At 45.1% G+C, this 23,717-nt stretch overlaps 1 protein-coding gene across 26 annotated transcripts in view; it reads right to left on the bottom strand.

Annotated features, from left to right (window-relative positions):
* Positions 1 to 23,717, bottom strand: part of ZBTB38 (zinc finger and BTB domain containing 38) — a 130,572-nt gene that overhangs the window by 23,834 nt on the left and 83,021 nt on the right. For 8 of the 26 annotated variants that reach the window (XR_007405287.1, XR_007405286.1, XM_035704924.2 and 5 more), the window contains 2 exons: positions 21,859 to 21,957; positions 5,812 to 5,972 (listed from right to left, as the gene is read on the bottom strand). The exons of 3 other annotated variants lie outside the window; for them this stretch is intronic. Coding sequence is in view for 10 of the 23 variants with exons in the window: in XM_035704924.2 (XP_035560817.1) it covers positions 5,812 to 5,911 (100 nt within the window). In the remaining 13 variants the exon portion in view is untranslated. Of the gene's footprint in view, positions 1 to 2,590; positions 4,158 to 5,811; positions 5,973 to 13,408; positions 21,727 to 21,858; positions 21,958 to 22,761; positions 23,110 to 23,426; positions 23,585 to 23,717 lie in introns of those variants that run through there. 15 more of the 26 variants (XR_003137345.3, XM_035704936.2, XM_049099921.1 and 12 more) reach the window with 8 other exon arrangements.

The following is a 23,717-nucleotide window of genomic DNA, read 5'->3' as shown; positions in this document are numbered from 1 at the left end:
GACTACTTTCATGTGACACTGACATCCCACCACAAATGCATCAATGTCCTCAGTAAGACTCGTTCATTTGTTAGGAGGAAATCCACCTTATATGTCAGCCATGTCCATGCATCCAGTATTGTTCTACATACTCTGCACACACCATCTCGATTAAGCTCATGGCAACCTGATTTTGCAAATGAGAAAACTGAGATGCAGAGAGGCTGTATGACTTGACTAGAATCATTTCACTAGTGGGCAGCATAGCTGGTGTTCAGATCCAAGCAGTGTGACTCAAAAACCAATTTCAGATTTATGAACAACAAGAAGAAGAACTCGGTTTTTCCACCTCTTTCTTGGTATCAAAGTCTCATATGCTCATGACGCCAGCCTACTTACTAGTGTGTGAGTCCTTGGCAAACTGTTGGCTGGACCTGAGCAGGGCTGCCACATGCAGGGGGACAGGTTATGCCGTGTGATATGCTGTGAGAAAAGGGAGGCTGAGAGCCAGCTTATGCTCTCCTTGGCCAGGCAGGTGCACTGGTGAGGGCTGTATCCTCCTGCCAGATGGAGGGGGCCTTTTCTTTAAAATGTACAAAGATGCCATATGGCCCACCAGGTGGCTCTGTGGCGAATACATTAGGGAAATTCGGAATTCTTCGTAACATTCTACTTTAAATTGGTTTTTCTAAAAAAAAAAAAAAAAGTAAACTTCAAAGTAATATATGGTGCTCATAAATATTATTATTTTAAAGATTTTAAGTTATTTTGATGTCCAACATGGGGCTCAAACTTACAACCCTGAGATCAAGAGTTGCATATTCTACCGACTGAGGCAGCCAGGTTCCCCAAAATTATTAATTTTTGATCCACTTCTATTTCAAGGTACTATTTATCAAATGCCTACCACTCACCAATTACTGAGTGCAACACAGGGGCTCCTATAGGAAATAGGTATTGAGGGGTTCCTGGGTGGCTCAGTAGGTTAGGCGTCTGCCTTCGGCTCAGGTCATGACTGCAGAGTGCTGGGATGGAGTCCTGCATCAGGCTCCCTGCTCAGCGGGGGACCTTGCTTCTCCCTCTGCTGCTCCCTCTGCTTGTGCTTTCTCTCAAATAAATAAATAAATAAAATGAAAGAAAGAAAGACAGACAGACAGACAGACAGAAAGAAAGAAAGAAAGAAAGAAAGAAAGAAAAAGAAAGAAAGAAAGAGAAAAAAGAAGTGGGTTTTGAAAAGCCGAGCGGGTGCAGAGATTAAATAATGCTCCTGAATCAGGAGAACTGAGAGGCCCCAAAGCACTGTATTAGTCTGTTCACAAAACAGAGATCTACAGAAGGATAATTCAGGGTAAGACAGGCCACGTCCAGTCTAGGATAGTGGGCGAGAGCCTGAACTTTGGTGTCGGATGGCCCTAGCTCTGTCACGTTCTGGTTGTGACCTTTGGGCAAATTTCTTAAGCTCTTTGTACCTCAGCCTCTTCATCTGCAAAATGGAGCTAAAAATAGAATCTACCAGGGTTAACACACGGATTAAATGATAATACCTATAAGTTGCTTGGCATATGTCTGGCACAAAATCAAACTGACTAAATGTTGGCTTTTATTAATATTACTATTACCAAATAATAATTAGTTGCAAGTGTCAGTAGGAACAAATATTACAAGCCTTGGCCCCAGGCCCCAAATAGAGGGAATGTGAAATTCCTCAATGGCAGGGACAAATGTTTTAGTTCACTGTGTGCCCAAAGGTCCTCATCACTCCTCCCAGAAGGGTTTATCAGATGATCATTCTACCCTAATGCAGAGAGCAGTTACATCTGAGCCTTAGCTCCTATGTGGGCATTTAGTTACAAGTATTGTCTAAATTCTTTTCTTTTTTTAGTTGCATTGTCTGTTAGTTTTCTTCTTAACAGGTGGAAAAAAAGTATTAAAAATTCAAATAAAAATCATTCAACTTAGCTATTTATTAGCGATTCTGGTAAAAGGCTTTTTATAGGAAGGAGACTAAAATAATGTTTAAGACATATACTTAAATCATCTATAAATTTCCATAATGTTTTCTTGTCCTTTTATGTCAGATCACTCAAATTATGCTATGTAAGGCAAAGCTAGCGTACCTCAGTTTATTGGGTTACCTGTTTTAGATAGCAACATTCTTTCACATTCATAAAGCCTCCCTTGGGGTGCCTGGGTGGTTCAGTCAGTTAGGTGTCCAACTCTTGGTTTCGGCTCAGGTCAGAATCTCAGGGCTGTGAGATCGAGCCCTGAGTTGGGCTCCACACTGGGCATGGAGCCTGCTTAAGATTGTCCCTCTCCTCTCTCTGTCCCTTGTCCCCTTCTCTAAAACAAAACAAAAAAAAAAAACAAAGCCTTCCCTATGTTCTGCTTCTTTACCTTTTCTGTAGACAGACGCCTGGCAGACCACGTTTGCTCCTTTCCCCTCATACCACGGGACTTTTAGAGGGCGAACATCTTGGGACCTCCTCCTTACCTCAAACTAAGAATCTAGTAACATGTCCGTTTGTTATGTAGGATTTATTTTAGAGAACACTTTGGTTTATTGATTTTACAATTTTTTAAGTTTATGTGCAAGTGTAATGGATTGATTAGATTTATTCAGCAAAAAAAAAAAAAAAAAGTGGGCTCGGTTTGGGGTTTAACATGTTTATGTTCTTATTTGGGATTTTGGTTCAGGCTTCTACTGAAGTCCTAGAGGGAAATTTTTGACAACTGTCAGATGTAGTCAATAGTTTCAAGCTCTCCTTCTCTTGTACATTGAGTCGTCCTGTCTGTACAGTTAAATCTTTAGACTCAGAGGATCAAACAGTGCCTCTGCTTACACACTCTTGGGTTTAAACTCCAGTTCTGCCACTTACTAGCTGTATGAACTAGGATAAGTTAATTAGCACCTCCAGACAGGTTTTGTTTTTTTCTTTTTTTCTTTTTATTTTTTGTTTCCTTTTTTTTAAGGTTTATTTACCTATTTGAGAAAGAGAGAGTGCAAGCAAGCACGCAGGAGAGTGAGCAGGAGTGGCAGGGAGGGGCAGAGGAAGAGGGGGAGAGAATCCTCAAGTAGATCCTCTGCTGAGCACAGAGCCCTACAAGGGGCTCAATCCCAGGACCCCAAGATCATGACCTAAGCTGAAATCAAGTGTTGGGCGCTTAACCAACTGAGCTCCAACCGCTTAACCAACCAACCCAGGCACTCCCAAACCTGTTGTTGTTGTTGGTTTTTTTTTTAATCTACAAAATGGATATAACCCAGTTCTTTATAAGATTAGATGAGACAACATAGATATCTCATATTCTATTGCTCTTTTCACCCTAATTTTCTGTAAAAACTCCAGAAAACAATACCTACAACTCATTTCCTTTTGCCCATCTCATTTTGATAATAGCAACCAATTTAATACTTGTTGGTTGAAAGGTTACTGGAATCAGGGGCCGTTTTGTAAGCAGGGGTTTCTCTGAAGCTGAATGGAAAGATGGGTGGCCTGGAGAGTCTCAGGCTTCCAGGGTTTCTGGCAAGCCGAAGCAAGACTACTCCTGACAGGCTGGGGAGCTGGAAGCCAGGCTGACCCCAAAAGAAAAGAAGTTAGCTAAAAAATACTCATGGAAGTGCAAAAACAAATATTTAGCAAAATAAGGGACTGCGGGTAACCCAGTAAGGGTTCCTATATTAAGTCTTGCGAGAATATGCTGGCGTAGGTGCAGTGATGCAACTAAAAGAACAAACGTTTACTTTGAAGGAATGAGTACATGAATCATGATATTAATATTAAGATACATAAAAGCCAAATACAAAATTAGTGACTGCTGGTTTTTTTTTTGGGGGGGGGGGTCCTACAAGCCCATTAAAGATATCACACACACCCCAACCCTACTGTGAAGAATAAGCAGAGAAGAGATCAGTGGCTTCTTTGGGTCTACACATTGCTCCTTCCATTTTGGGTAAAGGCGATGAGCAAGACTGCCTCAGACCATCCTCCTAGCCGCAGATTAGATTATTACTACTCAGTCTCTTCACACACAGAAATGGCCAAAACATCCAAGTGGCCAGCCTCACCAGTGTTAGTAGACAAGAGTTAGGGAAGGCAACACATTTTACAACCTGAGTGCTCTGTTCTCTTCACCCCTTCATTCTGTTCCATCCTCACTTCACTGGGAAGGAAGGGGGCCTTTAAACACAATAAAGAAGTTATGTCCTGAGTGGCAATCAATACCAGCAAGAAGGAGAGGAGGTGGGGCTGGATGCAGGATATAGGGAACAGGGCCACGGAGGGAGGAGCTTGGGCTCCCTCTCCAGGAGGCCTCTGCACTGATACCCTTCCAGGTAGACACACAACTCCTGGGAAGGTCTGGCTGCTGTGTCCCTGGATCTGCCCATCCTGCTCTTCCAGGTGTCGGGCTTAACAACAGGGTTGGGTCATCAAAGTAAATTCCCTAAGGCAGTTCCTAGCTCCAAGATTAGGCAGCCCCTTTAAAAAATGTGATCCCTTAAACAGAGCTTTGCTTCTGCAGCTGCTTTTTCAGGGTCGTTTTGAGGTTCTTTTCCATTTGATGACCACAGCCCATCCCCAGTCCAGGGAGCTGCATCCACAAGATGGTGCTGAGTCCACACACAGAAATGCTCGTGTCGGGGTAGCTGGTAATCCAATGCCCCAAATCTTTCTCAAAACGGGCAGAAGAGCAGCTACTGCTCCAAAATAAATGGACACTGAGTGTTCTAGGTAACAAAAAGCAAAGAACCTGCTTCTTAGTGGACGTTGCACTCTTACTCATTCTTAATTTGCCACGAATGGCTTCTAGAGATTCTTCAGATTGGGGTGGGAGGTGGAGGGGGTGAGGGGATGGTGAGGGCTCCACCCAGCACAGCCATTTCCTCCTCAGAGGAGCAGTCCTCACCGGGAACAAAGAAGGAGTCCTCAATTGTAGCCTCTGCCCGGATGACAGCCCTTTGAAGGCTTACTCTGCATGGCCCTCTCCCTGGGCTAAACATCTTAAATTCCTTCTGGTATTCCACTGCAAAGGGTTTTGTAGACCAAAGCAGCATCAGATTTGGTCCTCTCATTTTGGATGTGAGAAGATTGAGGGATGGAGAAGTCAAATGACTTGCCTAAGAGCTCATGGTCTGATCAAAACTGGTTGCTTAGGCACCTGGGTGGCTCAATGGTTGAGCGTCTGCCTTCGGCTCAGGTCCTATTCCCTGGGTCCTGGGATCAAGTCCTGCATCGGGCTCCTGCATGGAGCCTGCTTCTCCCTCTGCCTATGTCTCTGCCTCTCATGAATAAATCAATCTTTAAAACAAAAGAAAACTGGCTGCTAGACTTCTGGTCCCACATGCTTCACTGTACCAGGCTCAACAGGCAGATGCTGGGACCTGCTTACTAACAGCATGACCACAGAAGGACTTGACCTCCCTAAGTCTCAATCTCCTCATTTATAAAATGGAGTGAATGCTACGCACCTCACAGAGTGTGGGAAGATTAAATCAGAGTATCTGAGGACTTGCAAGTGCAAATAGTAAGCAAACAGCGCTTGGTAATTTATTTTATTTAGGATATACAGGTGTTTTTTCTTTTTTGGGGGGCATGGAGTTCTCTTTTCTTCCCCTGTTTTCTTCTTCCTCCTTGGCTTCCAAACTTCCAAGCCTGAATTTTTTTAGCTCAAAAATTCCCTCATTTATTCTGATGAAATTGAATCACGTTCATTTTGTTCCTCATCTCCAGTGTGCTGGGATATTTTTAGAACGTCAATTCTGTCTCATATTAGATCTACTGGATTTTTTTTTTTAAAAAACATGTCACACAGATTCACACTCTGGAAACTTACAGGTTAAGTTCAGAAGGGCGATGTCTCTGACAGAAAGGCAGGGCTGTTTCCTATGCCCACCTCCAGACAGTGGCAGAATGTGGTCATTCTTCTCACACATGCACACCCTTCACCCGAACAGATCGTATTTCGAGATCAGGACTTGGAAAATATTTTTCAATCTATCAGAATAAAAAAGATAAAGGCTTGGTTTCATTTCTGAGGAAGAAGGAGGTTGAATCCACACGATGAGGAAGTGACCCTGTGAAGAACAGCTCTGGCTGTGTTACCGGATTAATAGGTTAAGAACCAAGACCCTGAGACCTCAGGGAAGTGAGCTCTTACGTGGAGATTCAGAAAACTTCTGAGCTGCAGCAAAGAAAACTTTTACTTGAAAGAACAAGAGGTCAAACTCTGTGGACCTGACCTGTGGTCCCTAGGCTAGCCCCTGCTTAGAGGTGAACCGGCGTAAAACCCTGTCCAGTTACATTCTCTCAGCTCTGTTGTTTCGTTAAGCACAACAGGACTCTAATTTTCTAACCACTTGTCTCCATTCTCACATCCTCCCCAACTGGCTCATGCCATGCGTTTTTCTGGGGCTCATAGACCAGCATCCTCATACCCTGCCCATCCCCCCCAGGAAATCAGACAACCTGTAACTGTTTCAGTGCCCATATCCACTGACCCCGCAGAACATCACCCTTCCCCATCCCAACACTTCCCAAAGGCCAACCTTCTGGACCCAAACAAAGGACAAGGACAAGGATGCTCAGCCTCAATCCCATTTAGTCCTATACCATTTCCAAATCACATTCGTACATACCATTTCATTTTCTTTTCTCACAACACCCCTGTTGGCTGTGAAATAATATTTTCATTTCAGAGACGAAGACCCTGAGGCTCAAAAAAATTAAGCCAAAATCCTAACATCATATATTGTGTAATTGGCACAGCTGGGTTTTCAACCCTGATCTTGTGACTCTGGGTCACACACTCCTTCTAGCACGCTGAACAGGAAGACTGTATTTATGTGATCCCAAATGTTAATAAATAGAAATCACCATCTCATCTTTTGAGTGCTGTTTAATGGCTTTGTTTGTTTTATGTCAAATTTGGTGCCAAATGTGAACATGTCACTCAAAAGACTACTCACCAAGAGCTATTTTGATCAACAGAACCAGTTTTTCCTGACCAGCCTATATGCTATTAATACAGCTGACCAGGTTATCATCCATGCATTCCACTTTGTGTTCTCTGCCATCTTGCTTTACCTGATGGCAAGCATTTTGTTTAGTTCACTCTGTAAAATGGGAATGATGCCTGAGATGATTATTGAGTTAGTTAAATGAAACAATAACTATGGAGACTGCAGCTAGCAAACATTCAATTAATGGCATTACACACAACTACTGCTACTTCTACAGCTTCATTACATTCATTAAAACCAAGCAGAGTTTTAAGTGTCTGATGAGATATAAGGTAGCATAGGTGCAATAATTTAGGAAGCAAAAACACTATTTCATCCCCTTGGCTTTGTTTACTCCTTTATTTCTTCCCTCATTCAGCCACTTTTTGGATGCCATAGTCTAATGGAAGAGACAGACATGCGGACAAACAGCTCCTCTGTGATAATCAAAGCGCACTAGCAAGTGGGCCTAGGACTCTGGAGCACGCAGCCTTAAACTGAGTTTGGGGAAGAAGAGTCAAGGAGAGAGAGATGGAACTAAGTCTTGAAAGACAGAGAGCATTTCTTGGAATCCCAGAGAGAAAGGGGCATTCTATTCCAGGCAGAGGTCTAAGCAAAGGCAAGCGGGCGTGAGATAGAATGACACATTTAGGGAATGGCAAGAGGTGGGTATGGCTGCCGCACAGGGTGTGGGTAGGGTCTGATGGAGATGGAGAGGGAGAGATTAGCAGGGATATAGTTGAGGAGTTTGGGATACTATCAAGACTTTGGATTTTATCATCTAGTCTAGAAGTTCTCAACCCTAAACTGCATCACCTATGGGAACTGAATAAAGAACCAACACTAGGCTCCAACTGGAGATTCTGTTTTGTTTGGTCTTGGGTGAATACTAGGTATTGCAATTAAAAAAAAAAAAATCTCCAGATGATTCTAATGAGCAGCCTGGACGATAGTGAGTCATTTAAAAGATTTTCAGCGGGAATCATCTGGCAAATTTGTAGACAAATCTTTCTGGGAACCATTTGGTGAGAAGGATGTCTGGAGGGAGTCTGAAAAGAAGACAAGGAGAAGGTGGTGGGGAATGAACAGGGGAGAAAGACCTGAAAGCCATTTGGATGAAAGAATCAACTCACTGGAATTCAGAGGAGAGAGAGAGGGGAAGAATGAAGGTTAATACCCAGTTTCATTACCTCAGTGTGCCATTGGCAGGTAGGGAACCAGATCAAAGAGCTGGTTTAGGAGGACGATAATGAAGTCTGTGCTCCCTGAGGAGCCTGTGGGAGATGCAAGTGGTGCTCTCAATCAAGAGGCATCCAAAAGAGATTTTATTGCTGAAAGGAAGCTGGGCTGAAGAATTAGATGTGCACTGCATTGACACACAGGATGTGGTCGCAATCATGAGCAGGGATATTGGCCAAGGAAGGTAAAGTGGATGAACAGAAGGAACTTGAGGAATACCACTACCAAAGGGGTAACAGATGTATCAGAACCACCTGAAGGCCCTTATTAAAACTTTAGTTTCAGGGCACCTGGCTGGCTCAGTCGTTTAACTGCCTTCAGCTCGGGTCATGATCCCAAAGTCCTGGGATCGGGAAGAATAGGGTCCCCAAGTCACCTGTCCCCACCAACTTACCTGGATAACTTTCAAATCATCCTGAAATCCTACGAATTCAGCCTGAGATTTAAAGAGAGAACAGCTGGAATGCTACAAAGAGAAGAGTTCGCACTTCTAACAAGGTAGGAAGACTGAAGTCCTGGGATCAAGTACTGCATCGGGCCCCCTTGCTCAATGGGGAGTCTGCTTCTCCCTCTCCCTCTGCCCCTCCTTCTGCTTATGCTTTCTCTCTAGTGCTCGCTCTCATGAAAGTGAGCTCTCATGTAAAAACAAAACAAAACAAAACAACACTTTAGTTTCTTGGTGCCAGAGACCCACAGATTCAGAAAGGTCAGGGGTCAAGCCCCAGAAACTGATTTTTAACAAGCTCAGAGGCATTTCTGAATCAAGACAAGGACTGGACACTGTATCAGCTTCCTAATCATGCTGTAACAAGTTACACAACCTTGGTGACTTACAACAACAGAAACTCATCCTCTCATATTTCTGGAGGCTGGAAGTTCGAAATCAAGGCGTCATAGGTCTGTGCTCTCTACAAAGACTCGGGAGAACAATCCTTCCTTGCCTTTTCCAGCTTCTGGTTGTTCTGGGCAGTCTCTGGTTTGTGGTTTTGTCACTCTGATCTCTACCTACGTCTTCACATGGCCTTCTCCTCCTGTGTTGCTCCTCCCTGTGTTTCTCATAAGGCCAGTTGTCTTTGGATTTAGGGCCAGCCCACAATCCAGGATGAACTCATCTCAAGATCTTTAACTAACTTACATCTGCAAAGACCCTTTCTCCAAATAAGGTCATATTCACAGCACCGGGATCTGAACATATCTTTTTGGGGCCACCATCCAACCTACTAAACACCATGGCATCAACTCCTCTGGATAAATGAGAGAGGGAACTGAGATCCAGAACGCCAAGCAAAATTCCCTGCCAGTGGCAGGAAGAGGAGGAAGCAAAGAGGAAGAGAGAGAGCTGTTTCAGGAACTAAGATCTGTAGCTGCACTTCCAAATCTTATGCTGCCTGAGGGACCCCAGGCTGCCAAGTGTACAGGACATGAGGAAAAAAAATCATCACAATCATAAATTAACAAAATGCTAGACTATGTTACCCTCAAAACACAGATGAAAGCCATGAAAGGCTGAAAAGGCTTGTCATTAATTCACTTCTATAGGTAGGGTTTCGTCTCTATGATGCTGTGGCCATTTTGTCCTCACCACCCCAGTAGCTTCCGGTCCAGACAAGTCACCGAGGCAGCATGGGATAAGTTATTTCCATATTTCAGAATGTTTTCTTAGGAGCAGGCAAAAGTCTCAGTCACCAACATTACAGAATATTAAGAAGGTTACACCTTCATTCTCATACCTACCGGGGTCCTCAAGTCCTCACCAAGAGTGCATCACTCATTTTTACTCTGCTACATGTCCCACATTAAAATGATTTGTGTCAGTTCCTTGACACACAAAGGTTTTCTGGCCTCGTAACACAGGAATTTCCCTCCTTGGCAACATGGTTTGCATGGCCATAAGGGCCATGGGGGGTGGGGAGGGTGGAAAGGAACCAGGTGCAGGAACCAGGTGCTGTGTTCAGGTTAAAGTCACAGGCAGGGGACACAAGCCTTCAGAATCAGATTCCTAACATGGTCAAAACCACCCCATCATACATCCCTATGGTATTATGTAAAAGGCACATCTCCCAGCCCCTGCCCCAGAGACCTGTCCCAAAGCATCTCCAAGCTGGCAAGCCCATAAGGACGGGTCTCCATGCAAGTCTGTCTCTCTGCTCCCCACACATTAACGTGCACCTGTCAGAGGGGCATCTTGTTAAGGCACTTTCCAACACGGTGGGTCACTGCCATGTGGCCCGTGTTCATTTACATCAGGGTGGAGACAGCTGAGGTACACAGTTGAGTTGATGGCTTAAGGAAACCAAGTTCCCTGACCTGCTAGTGCAATCATAAACATTATGATGGTGATGGTGATGACGCCAACTACAAAGAGCTAATATTTACTGAGCACTTTCTACATGTGAGATCCTGTGCTAAGTGCTGTATAGACGTAACAAGTCAGCACCAAGAGTACAAGGGAATACAGGAGTAGCTAAAAGAGATTTAGAAAAAAAAAAAAAAAAAGGCAAGGCATTATAAACTCCAGGATGTGCGGAAGGTCATTCAAGTGTCAATGGAGATAGGGGCCAGTTCTCACACTGTCCTCGTCTGGGACTAGTTAGGAAGTGGCTAACTGCTTGATATTTCAGAAAGCATCTTTGGGCCGAGCCAGTCAAAACGGGAGACTAGGTATATCACGAAATGCCTGCTGCCCTTCACAGGTCACCCCAGGGCCTGGCGCCAGCCACCCCTGCAGTCTTGGCTCTATTCCGCTGCCTTGGGAGTAATGTGCCTGAACAGGGAGTGGCTTCCTTTGGTGGGTTCGTCGTGTTCTATCTGTCGTGTACTATTGGGCAGGCCGAGCACTGGGCAGCTTAATCGAGGCCGTGACGTCTCCTGCCTCTCCAGATGTCCTCCAGATATCCTTGGATGTACACGCTTGTGTTCTGCTGCTGATCCCACTGACAAATTGCTTTGCTTGTATGACACGAACACAGTTTATCTCCAAAGTGGCTCCCTTATTTGCTGTGACACAGAGAAGGTTCAGTGGCCATGACTTTTCCTTGGGATGGGTCTTGGAGAACCTCAAGCCCAGCGCTCTGCAGGAAAGGCCTGGGCAGGCCGCCACGGAGGAAATGCAGACTGGTGGGCTGAGTCTGATGGGATGGCTCTCTAACTGGCATGCAGGCAGTCCAGAGGCTGGATTCAGCCCGCAGATGTGTTTCATCTGGCCCTACAGTATTTTTTAAAAATTTCATGCCTCCGGTTTGCCACCACTTTACGATTCCATCTTCTTGTACCCAGCCTGCACTGAACATTCATATTACCTTCCTGGTCTGTATGTATCTGAACTTTAGACCCTGATCTACAATAACGTAAGTATAAACCACTTAGAAGTTTTATCCTGCCTACAACGTTTCAGTCTCTGTACCGTGATTCACTGTCCTAAACTTTGGTGATTCACTGTCCTCTAAAATTTATGTGGTCAAGTATCCGTATTCCAGCTTCCATAACTACTAAAGTATTCCATCTTAATGAAGGACAGGTGGTGAGAAGCTGTGACACAGAATATATGTGCATCATAGAATATATTCTTCAGGATCCCTCCTGTTCATGTTTGTTCATTAAGAAAATTTCTTAATATATGAATCCTAGAGGGCAGAGTGGCAGATAGTAAACTCTTCGCTTTGCTCCAAAAGTCACTTTAACCATAAGGTTAGCTTGAGCTCCACAAAATCAGATTGACACTCCTGGAAGCACCTGGCTTTCCTTCTCAAACGGGGCTCCGTACTCCTCATTAGCAGATGATGTGGTGAGGGGAGCAATAACTGCTGAGAATGCACAGGCATTTACCAGTAGCTCCTTACTGGGTCAGAGTAATTTGGACGATACCATGCTTCACTACTATATGACACAAATAACGATTCCAAAAACCAGACCACAGAAGCGCAGCCTGGGCAACCCAGCAGTCAGAGCTTCAAACAATGGGATCAACACAATAAAGCATATCCCCCAGGATCACAAGTGTCTCCAGGGAATCTCTGCAAACTCCTCAGTAGAACAATGGTGGTCAACCCGAGGAAGCAAATTCAGCTCTAGAGACCCTGGAGTGCGGGGTGGGGATGCAGAGTTGATCCTTCCAGCCTCTGGCCTCCCGAAGGAAAGCTGCGGATGCTCTTGCCCTGTCCTGCCACACTTCCTTCCCGTTGTCAACAGACAGCCCATGGTTGGCAGTCTCTCCCCACCTCCCCACCACGGGTAAGGTGCCAGCACACAGAGATCATTTTCACAGGACCCAAGCTCTCATATATTCGAGTCCACGTACTACTTTCCTTGCACACACATTTCCTCCTCCCTGTTGTTTTCCATCATTTCTCTTCCCCCACCCACTTTTCCAGTTTGAAGCCACCGCTGCCCACACTGCGATCTCTGGAGTGAGGCCAGGCATGGCAGCCCAGATCCCCGAGGCAACATGGGATTGTGCAACAGTCACCTCCTCCCAGGGTCCAGGAGATACAGGTGACTGGCAGGGCGGTCGGGCAAGCCCACGGGCAGGTCGGACGGATGTACAACTAGAGGCACAAGAGCTTCTGCACTGTGGGAAAGTGGCAGAAGCTCTGGCTGGTCACACAAATGGACGCACAGCGGTTTAGACAAAAGAAATGGCCTGGGGAAAACTGGTGGGTGGAAAAGGCTGGAGAGGGGGTTAGAATATGAAAGGAACTGAGTCCCAGGGAGCTTCTGCCAATTTCTCTCCAGAAAAGACACTAAATTGAAGCCGAAGGATGGTTTCTGGCAGTAGGCACGTATCCGAATAGTTCCCCGGCTCACCTGTTGGACTAAAAGTGGCGGGGGGGGGGGGGGGGGGACAGGGAGCGATCACAGCGATAAATACGTTGTCTACACTTAAAAAAAAAAAAAACTGAAATCCCCAAACAAACCCAAACCCACTGCAGATAAAAACAACCCGCAATAGGCTGTTTAAAAATTATGCTTTTAAATATACTGATCTAAAAAAATCTGAAGAACAGGCTGTTCTGCAGAACAGCTCGAGTTTCTGCTTGTGCTTTCATTTTAGAAAACAAATGCTCAGAGACTCCACAGTGGGAGGAGCTTCATCACACAGGGATTCAAACTCACAGAAAATGGCCACCGGGTTTAGAAGCCTGAACACAACAAACAGGACACTCGACGGACCTTCTGGGAATACACGGCGCTTACCTTTCGCGGCACTAACCATCTAGAGACACATAGAACCTTTTTCTCCAACCAGTAACGTAAATCATGGCCTCCAAAGGATTTGTTTGCTGAACGCCACAATGACTAATCACCCGACTTTTTTTTTTTTTTTATCTTCCCTAAGCAAGGGAACCTCCTGGGGCGAAGAAATAGGTCATTTTTTAATGTAAGGTAGCGACTAGGCTCCGAGGTAAGACTCCCATTTAAACTTCATTTAAAAAAAAAAAAAAAAAAAAAAAGCCCTCAAAAAGTATTTCCTAAAATAGAGAAGCACCAAATCACCTTATCAGAAACTCGTGACAATAAATAGAAAAGAAAGTCTTAAAATAGATGATTCAAATGTGGCAAAAAGTTCTTGAGTGATTTCCTGAAAATGTCAAAACCAAAACCAAGTATTAAGAGTGTTAAATATACAGCAAAATAGGGCAAGAGGCCAACCCTGCCGTGTACGTTCGTTTAGGAAAACATGTGTTTCCCAGGTAATCAACCCGTGCTTCTGTGCACAAAGTCAAATCATAGGGGGTAGTGGCTAAAGAAACTCCAGAATTGCTAGACCTGGACAGGAAAAAATTTAAAGGTCTGGTTCTTTTTTTTTGTTTGTTTGTTTTTAACCCTATTTAGCCCAGCACTTGGGGTAGGCTACATTCTCTAACGTCTGAGTAAAACCCCATTCGAGGCCTCATGTCCATGCCACTCACTGCTTTTTCCATCTATCCTGGTGCCTTCTGCTTCCTCAGGGTGGTCCTCCCATTAAAGCAAAGATGGAACACCACAGGAGGTAGGGTTCAGCAGCAGGCACCCAGGAAGCAGGTATGACTTTGGCTACTGTGAGATAGTCAACTGCTTCCACACACGAGCATAAATACAGCGCGGAGACCTTGAGAAGCCTCGCTCTTTGAGCTCACGTCAGGGACTACAAGACCAGAATAAGTAGGTGTAAGCAGGGACAGACCAGAATATTGATTTTTTTTTTTTTTTTAGATTTTATTTATTTATTTAAGTGACAGAGAGAGCACGCGTGGGCAAGAGTGAGCAGGGGGAGGGGTAGAAGGAGAGGGAGAGAGTCCCGAGCAGACTCCCAACCCAGGGCTCAATCCTACCACCTTGAGACCATGACCTGAACCAAATCAAGAGTGGATGCCCCAATCGACTGAGCTATCCAGGTGCCCCACTGAGTAGATTTTTTTAAAGAGGAAATCCTCACTTTGTTCTAGAAGTGAATAAACCTTCTATCAGAGCTAATCAGAAGTCTTTATGTCTACATGAAAATGCATGCAGGTTTAGGGAGACTGTGATTCCAAATGTGGGTCCCCCTGGCCTGGCAAGATAATATATCCGGCTTTGTTTTTACTGAATTTGTGGTCTTATTATCTAATTGTGATCAACTCTACAAATAATCAGAAGTTGTTCTAACACACGAACAGGAAAAATAACACAAACAATATGGGGCCTAGAAACAATATCCAACTCACAAAGCAGGAAGGAAGGGACAGCTCATATCTATCTCACCTTGCACAAAGCCTGCATTCATGGATTGCTGAAATAACCCCAAGGATGTTCCTCTAGGATTTAAATAGCCACTAGTTTTCTCATGAAAATGCAGCAGGGGATGAACGCATGTATAAAAATGGCCAGCAAAACAGGCCAGCATAACACACGCATACCAGTGGCCAGTGCAAGCTGGGTTGTCTTCTTCATATTCCTTCAGAAAATACTTAATTCCTCTCAAAATTAAATTATTTTATAGCTTAGTAATTTGCATTGAAATAAAAGAGAAAAAAGCACTTTCAAAAATAGGAATCCACCTTCTGCTTCTCCCAGTTTAAAAAGAAATTTTCTTGACTACTTTAATTGACAAGAATCCCAGTGGTCAACAGGATGGTAGTTTTGCATCATGGTGTCCAACTGGGTACTTGAAGCCCAGCAGGCATTATGGTCCACTCTCTCTAATGGAACAGCTTCAGCCTCTCTTTAAGCTTTGCTTTCTGACTGCCATCTGCTTTCCTGATCACCTGCCTTAAGAGAGGACCCCCCTCCTTCTGCAGAGAGTGAACTGGACTAAGCACTGGACACTGGGTTCTCTTCCCAGTTTGCTACTACCTGTGTGATCCTGAGTAAATCCCATGATGTCCCTGGGCTCCTATATTCTTATCTAAAATGTGAAGAGATGGGGCTAGTTTATTTCTAAGGTTCTTTCTGGCCACATAATTTGACAACCATAATTCCCTACCTCCCACTTGATTATCTTCTGATTGATTCCCAGCCAGTCTCCATCTGTTGGTAAGCATCCTAATTTTCCCAAAGCAAGCAATCTCCCATCCTTAAATTCACACACTTTCCTCAAAAGTGTAAGGTAAAAGCAGAACCCAGAATCTGACTGGTATTAGTCATTCTATGAGGAGAGTCAGAGGGGACTCTGAAATCAGGACCCCTGGCAGACCTCAAGCATGGTGTTAACTCTCACTCCACCTCTCTACTTGCTTATCGTGGCTCCTCTGCTTCTTTGCTGGAGAGGGAACATAATTCATCTTGAAGCCAGAAGAAACCTCGGTCATCACTGAGCCATACCTTCCTTGGTCACAGATGAGGAAACCAAGCCAGCAAAGTTACATGACTTTCTTTCCCCAGGTCACACAGTGGGACACAGGGACAAGTCTCAGGCCTGCCGGTTGGTCTGGTTTCTCACACCATGGTGAGTGGTTTTTTTTTTTTTTTTTTTTTTTTAATCTCCTCCAACCTCCCTCTGCAGGGCTCTGGGCTCTTTCCCTCTCCCCATCATAAACTTCCTTAGGGCCTCAGAGGGTAATCAACAAACACTTGCTGAGCACCTCCGGCAATCCCCCAAGGAGCTGTTCTCCACTTTCAACTGGCATAGTGACTCTGGGAACATTTAGCGCTGCAAAGGACAGTAACAACTATAGCAAGACACAAATCGATGGTCTTATCAGTGTAGAAATCCACTGGTGTTTTCAGTTTAAAAGGAAAGCTTGCAGTAGCATATGGATGGTAGATAAGGACAGGTGGGGAAAACTAGGAGGCCCCATGAGCGTGGGGTCTTAATCTGGTACCTGGCACATAGTTGATATTTGTTCAACAATTTCAAGTTTGTGCATTAGCTGTGCTCCACTTGTTTCTTGTCAAAAGTTCTGAGGTTACAATAGTATCAGGGACAAAGGTCTCTAAGCTAAAATCAGAAAGAGTGATCTATTTCATATTATCTATCTGTGCCTGGGGAAACAATACGGTGTATGGAGAGAAGAGCCTGGGCTTTGGAGTCAGACCCTACGGTGTGAAAATCTCATCAACTGCATTACTGATCCTCTCTGCCTCGATTTCCGCCACACCAGGTTATTCTGATATTCTAATAAAGATGGCTGAAATAATGCATGGAAGGTATAGAACTCACTTCATGAAAGTTGCTCCATCTTTTCCCCTTAGGCACGATAGGAATAGAGAAAGAAACTCATTTCTAGGAAGGTTCCAGGCCACTGGCATCCTCCAACAGAAGCAAACCACCAACAGAATGCCAAGGGTATTACAAAAGGACCTGGTATCATTTTAATAAACATATTCACATTAAGTTATCGGATTTTTAAATTATGTACAGGGAGTATAAAGCTCAATTCAATATGAACAAGTCAAATAAGTCTTATATTCTCCACACTTAGCTTAAGTATCACGGATAGACATATGTCTCAATCCCTTCTTGTGAATAAGCAAGGAAGACAGCGAGCACTAGGAGGAAAAAGAGGATCAATTCTTCTCTCATCTATAAAATGAGGTTGGGATGGATGAGCAAAATGAACTAACCTAAAAATTCTATGATTCCTGGATGCAGACAGGCAGAGAAAGGAATCAAGTTAGCAGAGATGTTTACCAACCAGAGGACACTGAGTCAGACAGAAAAACGCATCAAAATATATTTTAATGGCATCACCAGGCAATGTTGCTGCCATTATATTTCCTGCAGGAAGAGAAGTTGATATGGAGGCTACACGTCACCCGGTACTGCTGTGGATGTGCTGCACACCAAGACGGTTGGGGGATGAGAATCCCAGCATGCCTTGACTATCTGGGACTCGTCTGTTTTTATCTTCTTACAAATATAATCCATTAATGTTAAGTCTCAAGTTTGCCCCTTTCTCTGCTTCCTAGAAACTGGCACTTGTTAATCCTCACCTTGTCCTGCTTGTCTAAAATGAAGATTCCTAGGCCCTCCCCCAAAATCTATATACTTAGAATCTCTGGATTGGGGGTGGGGGTGTCAAGGACCACATTTTAATGCATTCCCCAGGTGGATTCTGATCCATACTAAGTTGCCAGTCAGTTGAATTATCACGGGATAGATTAGCTATAATGGGAGGAATGCTTTTTCCTTGATAAAATCAACACATTAAAATGAGTCATAAAGATAATGCTTTGTATATAGATGCATATTATACAGAAATTTGCATATCTATACAAGGTTGTAAGGGGAAGGGAATCAACATTTATTAACTTCCTACTATGGTACAGATCCTGACCAAATTATGTATTACTCAATCTTCAAAATAATCTTATTTGAGTTATAGATGGAAAAAGTTAGGCCCTGGGAGTAACTTTTCTGAAGTCACAAGCCTGGAAAATGGCCCGGTGAGGTTGTGAAACTAGATTTATCTGACCCCAGTCTTCTCATTCCATTGTATTAAGCTCATATGCCCATGAAAACACACACACACAAACACGCGCATGCGCGCACACACTTTCTCTCTCACACATACATATAGCCATTTAGTAAAAGGCAAAGGAATTAAAATACTTTTAGCAAACCTCTTCCATCAACAGAAATGTAGTTTTCAACAAACTTATCCTACCAACAGCTATTCTTTGGTCTGTCTACTCACAACCATATTTAACAGTTGGAATTTTAGTAATCAGAAGTGTTTTGGGGGACTCACTAGGATCAAATTTAATGGTGATTCTTGATTAGTACAAGCTACAAATTCTTGTGAATGAAACCATTTAATATTCATTCTGCAAGTCATATTACCTCAAAGAGAAAAGTGTCAATAATGCGATGTAGCCTCTGTCAATCCAACAGCGTCCTGAGCCCAGCCCCCCCCTCCCCAGAGTCTGGTACTTCCGGCTCCCTCCACTAGGAAGCCTCTTCTGCTGGCTGGTGGAGTCTGTTCCCTTGTAATTCTTCCTTGCTCTCTTGCCAGACTTCTCACTAGGTCCGTCCCCTAGGTCCTTCTTTCTTTTCCAATAAGGCTCCATCCTCCATCTTTGCTTCCCTATATTCTCTCTCTAGATAATCTCCCATCTCTTGACTTTTTCTTAGATCTTAATGACTCCCAAGCTAGCTCTGGCCCTCCTCTGTGCACAAAGCCCCCCGTGAGCTGTCACCACCTCAAACTCAGCACCTCTCACATGGTGCTCCTTACCCACCTTTGACGTTTCCCTCACAGGCAGCACTACTCTGGGAAATTTCAGTGGCAGCTTTAGCTATTCCTTCTTTACGGAAATGTCACATTGCGTCTGTTCTCTCTTTCGCATCTGTTCTTTCCTGTTTCACTGCTATCACCCATTTCAGGCCTTCCCTTCCAACAGTCCTACCTTTCCTTGATGGGCTGTGGCAGCCTTCTAACTGGTCTCCCTGTCACCAGTTTCTGCCCTGCCTTTTCTCCTGCTCCATCTCCCCATGAGCTACTCACAAGAGCATGCCCTGGATGCATAGCTGTGACACTCCCCTGTTCAAACATATTCAATGACTCCTTTTGGTTTAATACATTCATATTTCCAAGCTTGACATTCAAGACCATTATTGTTCGCCACTGAATGTTCTGTTTTATTTCCCACTTGATGCCTGTATAGGCCAGTTCTACTCAACTGGACTCACTACCTTTCCCTGAATATGGTTCATGCTCTCTTGTTCTCCTGCTGTTCTTCCTATCTCAAATGCCTTCTCCCCATCTCTCTCTTTTAAAAAGACTTATTTTTTTAAAAAGATTTTTTATTTACTTGAAAGAGAAAGAGCATGTGCATGAGCAGGGGGATACAGATAGAGAGGGAGAAGCAGACTCCCCACTCACCAGGGAGCCAGATGTGGGCCTCAATCCCAGGACCCTGAGATCATGACTTGAGCCAGAGGCAGACACTTAACTTACTGAACCATTTAATATTCTGTATTAATAGAATAGTAACCTGCATCTATAATAATAGGGCACCTATAGGCCCTAGGTGCCCCTATTTATTTATTTTTAAGAGAGAGAGAAAGAGGAGTGGGGACAGAGGGAGAGAGAGAATCTCAAGCAGACTCTCTGCTGAGTGCAGAGCCCAACTCAGGCTCGATCTCACAACCCTGAGATCATGACCTGAGCTGAAATCAAGAATCGGACATTTATCTGACTGAGGCACCCAGGTGCCCCTTCTCCCCATCTCTTTTATGGAAATTCTACATCCTTCAAGGACTTGCTTAAATGCCTTTTCTCAAGAAAGAATCCCTTGATTCCTAGAAGTAAAAGAGCCTTTTCTTTTTCAAACTACCAAACTATCTTTTTTGGCATTTACCACACGGTGTTTCTGCATATTTTATTTCCTCACCTACATAATAGGCTCTGAAAGGGAAGGAATCAGATCTTTTTTGCTGCCGAATCCTCTGTTTTCTCTAGCACAGTGATGTACTCATGTAGACACTCAATAAATATTTGCTGTGTAACATTTGTAGAACTCCTAGAAATTTACAAAGCACATTCACATTCAACATCTCATTTGTTCTATCTGGAGTTAAGTTTGTTATAAGCAGCATTCAAGACTTACAAACTGATTTCTGTTGCTTAATGCAATTACTGGAGCTATCTCTAACTTTGTATTCTGTAAATCAGAGCATCTTAAATTGCTTTACCTTTGAACACTCCTAGTCCTGGGTAACCTACAAAGCTAGAAGAGAGAAGCATTTAAAGTTAAAGAAAGCTTCCTTGCCAAACTGCTTTCCTCTATATCTGTTAAGTCGACAAATAAAAGACCACTATAAGCAAGTGACAGTAATGGCAAAGTCAGAATTTAAAAGAGAAGAAATTCCTTTCTTTTTTGGGGGCAGGGAGGAGTAGAGGGAGAGAGAGAATCTTAAGAATTGACTCCAATGCTGGGGTCCACCTCACAACCCTGAGATCATGACCTGAGTGAAAATCAAGAGTTGGATGTTTAACCAACTGAGCCACCAAGTGCCCCAAGAAGAAATTCCTTTCAAGATTTTTTAAAAGATCTATATATCCTTAATGGGTCAATCTTGAACATCCTTGGAGCTAATATTCTAGTATGTTAGCAAAAGCAAATCTCTAACAGTTGGACAAATAATTCCTTCCTAAGAGATTGAACATAATTAATAATCATGATTGTAAAAATACAGCACATTTGGTCTTGAATACCCAAGTGCCTTATAGGAGCTTAATATACATTTGTTGAGTGAACACATCAATGAATTAATTCAGAGAAGATCTTACTATCGTTTCTAAGTTGAAAGTAAAAGTTTTAATAGTTGGATGGAAGTATAGGTTAAATTTGAAAAAAAGAGAAAAATTGCATCGAAAGGCAAGAACTATGACATGCCAGCGACTCAGGTCTCTTTCTGCAATACCTCCCACTCTGCCTGCTGGAGAGGCAGGTGAATGAGGGGTCAACGTCAGGCACAGCCCATCTGACTGTCTCTTTGAAGATTAGGCTACAAACTCTTGGAGGGGGCAAGCACTTTGCCTTGAACTTTGTGGTCCTAGCATTGTGCTTTGCATATAGAATGTGCACCATACATGCAGTATGAGCTATATAGCCCTCCAGGACCTGTCTGAATTTTTTCACATGTTAATCCTTCACATCTGTTCTTTACCTTGTAGAGGTATTGTGAGAAGTAAATAAATAAATAATCCAGCACTTTGCTAGCTGTCAGTTCTTGTCTACATAAAAACTGCAAGTGTCCTGGGGGTGGGCTCTTCATGTGTGCACTCTCCATGCCTAACGTGGTACTCACCCTACAGCAGGCCCTGAGCTGGCTACATGACTGACTGAGATCCAAGCTGTGGTCCCACCTCGGCCCAACCCACTGGGGTGCCCTAAAGAGTCATTTAAACTCTCTGGGCCTCAATGATGTCTGTGGGCCCTTCCAGTCTGGACAAATCTGAGATCTACAAAAAGACTTCTAGAAGCTCCCATGATAGTCATTGGCAGAATTGGAATGAGAAACCAGTCGTCCGGGAGCCCTGTTTCACTTAGCTCCTCCTTCATCACAGGGGCCTCCTGTCTCCTTAATAACAGTTCACTTAAATGTCATTGTCACTTTGTAATCCCCCAATCTGGTCAATTGCTGGCACAAATCAGATGCCCCTTGGGAGTCATTCAGTCCCTCAGAAAAATCCCTTTCTTATTTCATACGGACTAACATGAGACACAAATTCAGTTACCTCAGTGAGAACACACCAGCACTAACAGTTTCTTATGCTTTGGAAGAAATCACTTGGAAATTCTTGGTTCTGAGTCCTCCATCTCCTCCTCATCAAGACCTAAAAAAGAAAAAAAAAAAAAAAAAAAGAAAGAAAGAGCACAGTCCCGTGACTGGCTGCCAGGATTTGATGTTTCAGCAATGACAATAAGTGCAATTAGCATGTATGTGGAACACGTACTCTAAGTACTGAGCAAAATACCGCCATATGTGACCTTGTATAGTCTTGATAATACCCCTCAAATGTAGGAGACGTTCCCCATTTTACAGCTGCACAAAAAGAGGCTTTGAGAGGTCATGGAATCTATTCAAGGTCACACAGGTAGTTTATGTTAGAGCTGGGACTTAAACCCAGGTTCAGTTGATTCCAAAGCCTGGGCTATTAACCTGTAAACAAGTGTTTTAAAAAACTTTCTGTGACCCGCTGTTTTTAAAAATTACATTATATAAACAAACCCCAAAGTCTTAAAATAACACTTGGTTTTACTATATGCAATGTGCTCTGATATCTCTATTCTCTTCTTTTCTGTATTGGATTATATAGTCTATGTCTTTAAAAAAAAAAATCCTGAAGTAACCCACTAAACCGAGTCCACAATCTTCTAATGGGTCCCTACTCTTGTTGGAAAACCACGACACCGACGTATAGTAGTACCTCACCAGGAGTTTCTCTGAAGCCACGGCTCTGAATTCTCCTATGCTTTTTAGCCCTGCGAACCTGACCCGAGTCGTTGAGGTGGGCAATTGGGAGAAGTCTTCAACGGTTAAAATATGTATAAGGCACCATAACATACATCATCTATAATGGATCCTTCAAAGGAATATTCAATTAGGGCCGAAGTCCAGAATGGAATTAGTCACTTACCGACAGCAGAGGTGGACTTATAAAGTGGAGTCGTGGACAGACTAAAACCGCGGGTGCCTTTACGATGCACCCTGCAGGGCAGCGGCTTAGGCGGGCGGTTGTGTTGTACCAACAGAGGCGGCCCTAACTACTCGGAGGAGTGAGAGGCTGAGATTGCAACCCCTGGGGGCAGGGCCCTGCCTTTGCACGTCCCATTCAATTCCAGGGGCTCGGCGGTGAACCGAGAAAATCATCAGGTCCCCGCTGCGTCGGAACTGGGGTCCCCAGTCGCGGGCCGGGCGGGAGGAGCTGCGACCGCCTGCGCGGTTCCTGAGCCCGCGGGCCCCGGGCCCTCGGGTCCCCAAGCCCTCGGGGGCGCCCTCCGCCCCCGCCCCCGCCCCCGCCGCCCAGCGCAGCCGCGCAGTCGGGCCGTTAGACGCGGCGCCACCTGCCCGGCGCGGCTGCCGACCCTCGCCCGGGGCGCAGGCCCCGCTCCCGGCACCTGCGGCCGCCGCGCCCCCGCCGCGCCCCCGCCGCGTCCCCGCCGCGCAGGGGCTCCCTCCTGGGGAGGGGACGGGACGGGACGGGAGGGGGAGGGGGGAGGGGCCGGGCCGGCGGCACCCGCGCCCCAGGCCGCGCCCCAGGCCGCCCCCCGCCCGCCCTCCGGCCCTGCGGGCGGCACTTACGGGGCTCCCCTGCTCCGGCGCGCGCTGCCCGGGGGGCCATGGCTCTTCCGGACCCGCGAGCCCGGCCGCTGCGCCACTCAGCACCGCCCAGAAAATGGACGCCGGCGGCTCGGCTCCGGCGGCCCGGCCCGCCCCCGGCCGGCCCGACCGTCAGCCCGCGGCCCGGGGCGCCGGGGAGCGTCGCGCGGAGACCAGGCCCGGCGGCGGCGGCGGCGGCGGCGGGACCCGGGCGGGGCGGGGCGGGTTGGGGGCCGCACGCCGGGCCCGCGAGGCCCAGCCCGCACCTGGCGC

Source organism: Canis lupus, chromosome 23 (assembly GCF_003254725.2).
Source record: "Canis lupus dingo isolate Sandy chromosome 23, ASM325472v2, whole genome shotgun sequence".
Lineage (NCBI taxonomy): Eukaryota > Metazoa > Chordata > Mammalia > Carnivora > Canidae > Canis > Canis lupus.
Note: the sequence above shows the minus strand (reverse complement) of the source record. Positions and strands in the feature narration are given on the sequence as shown.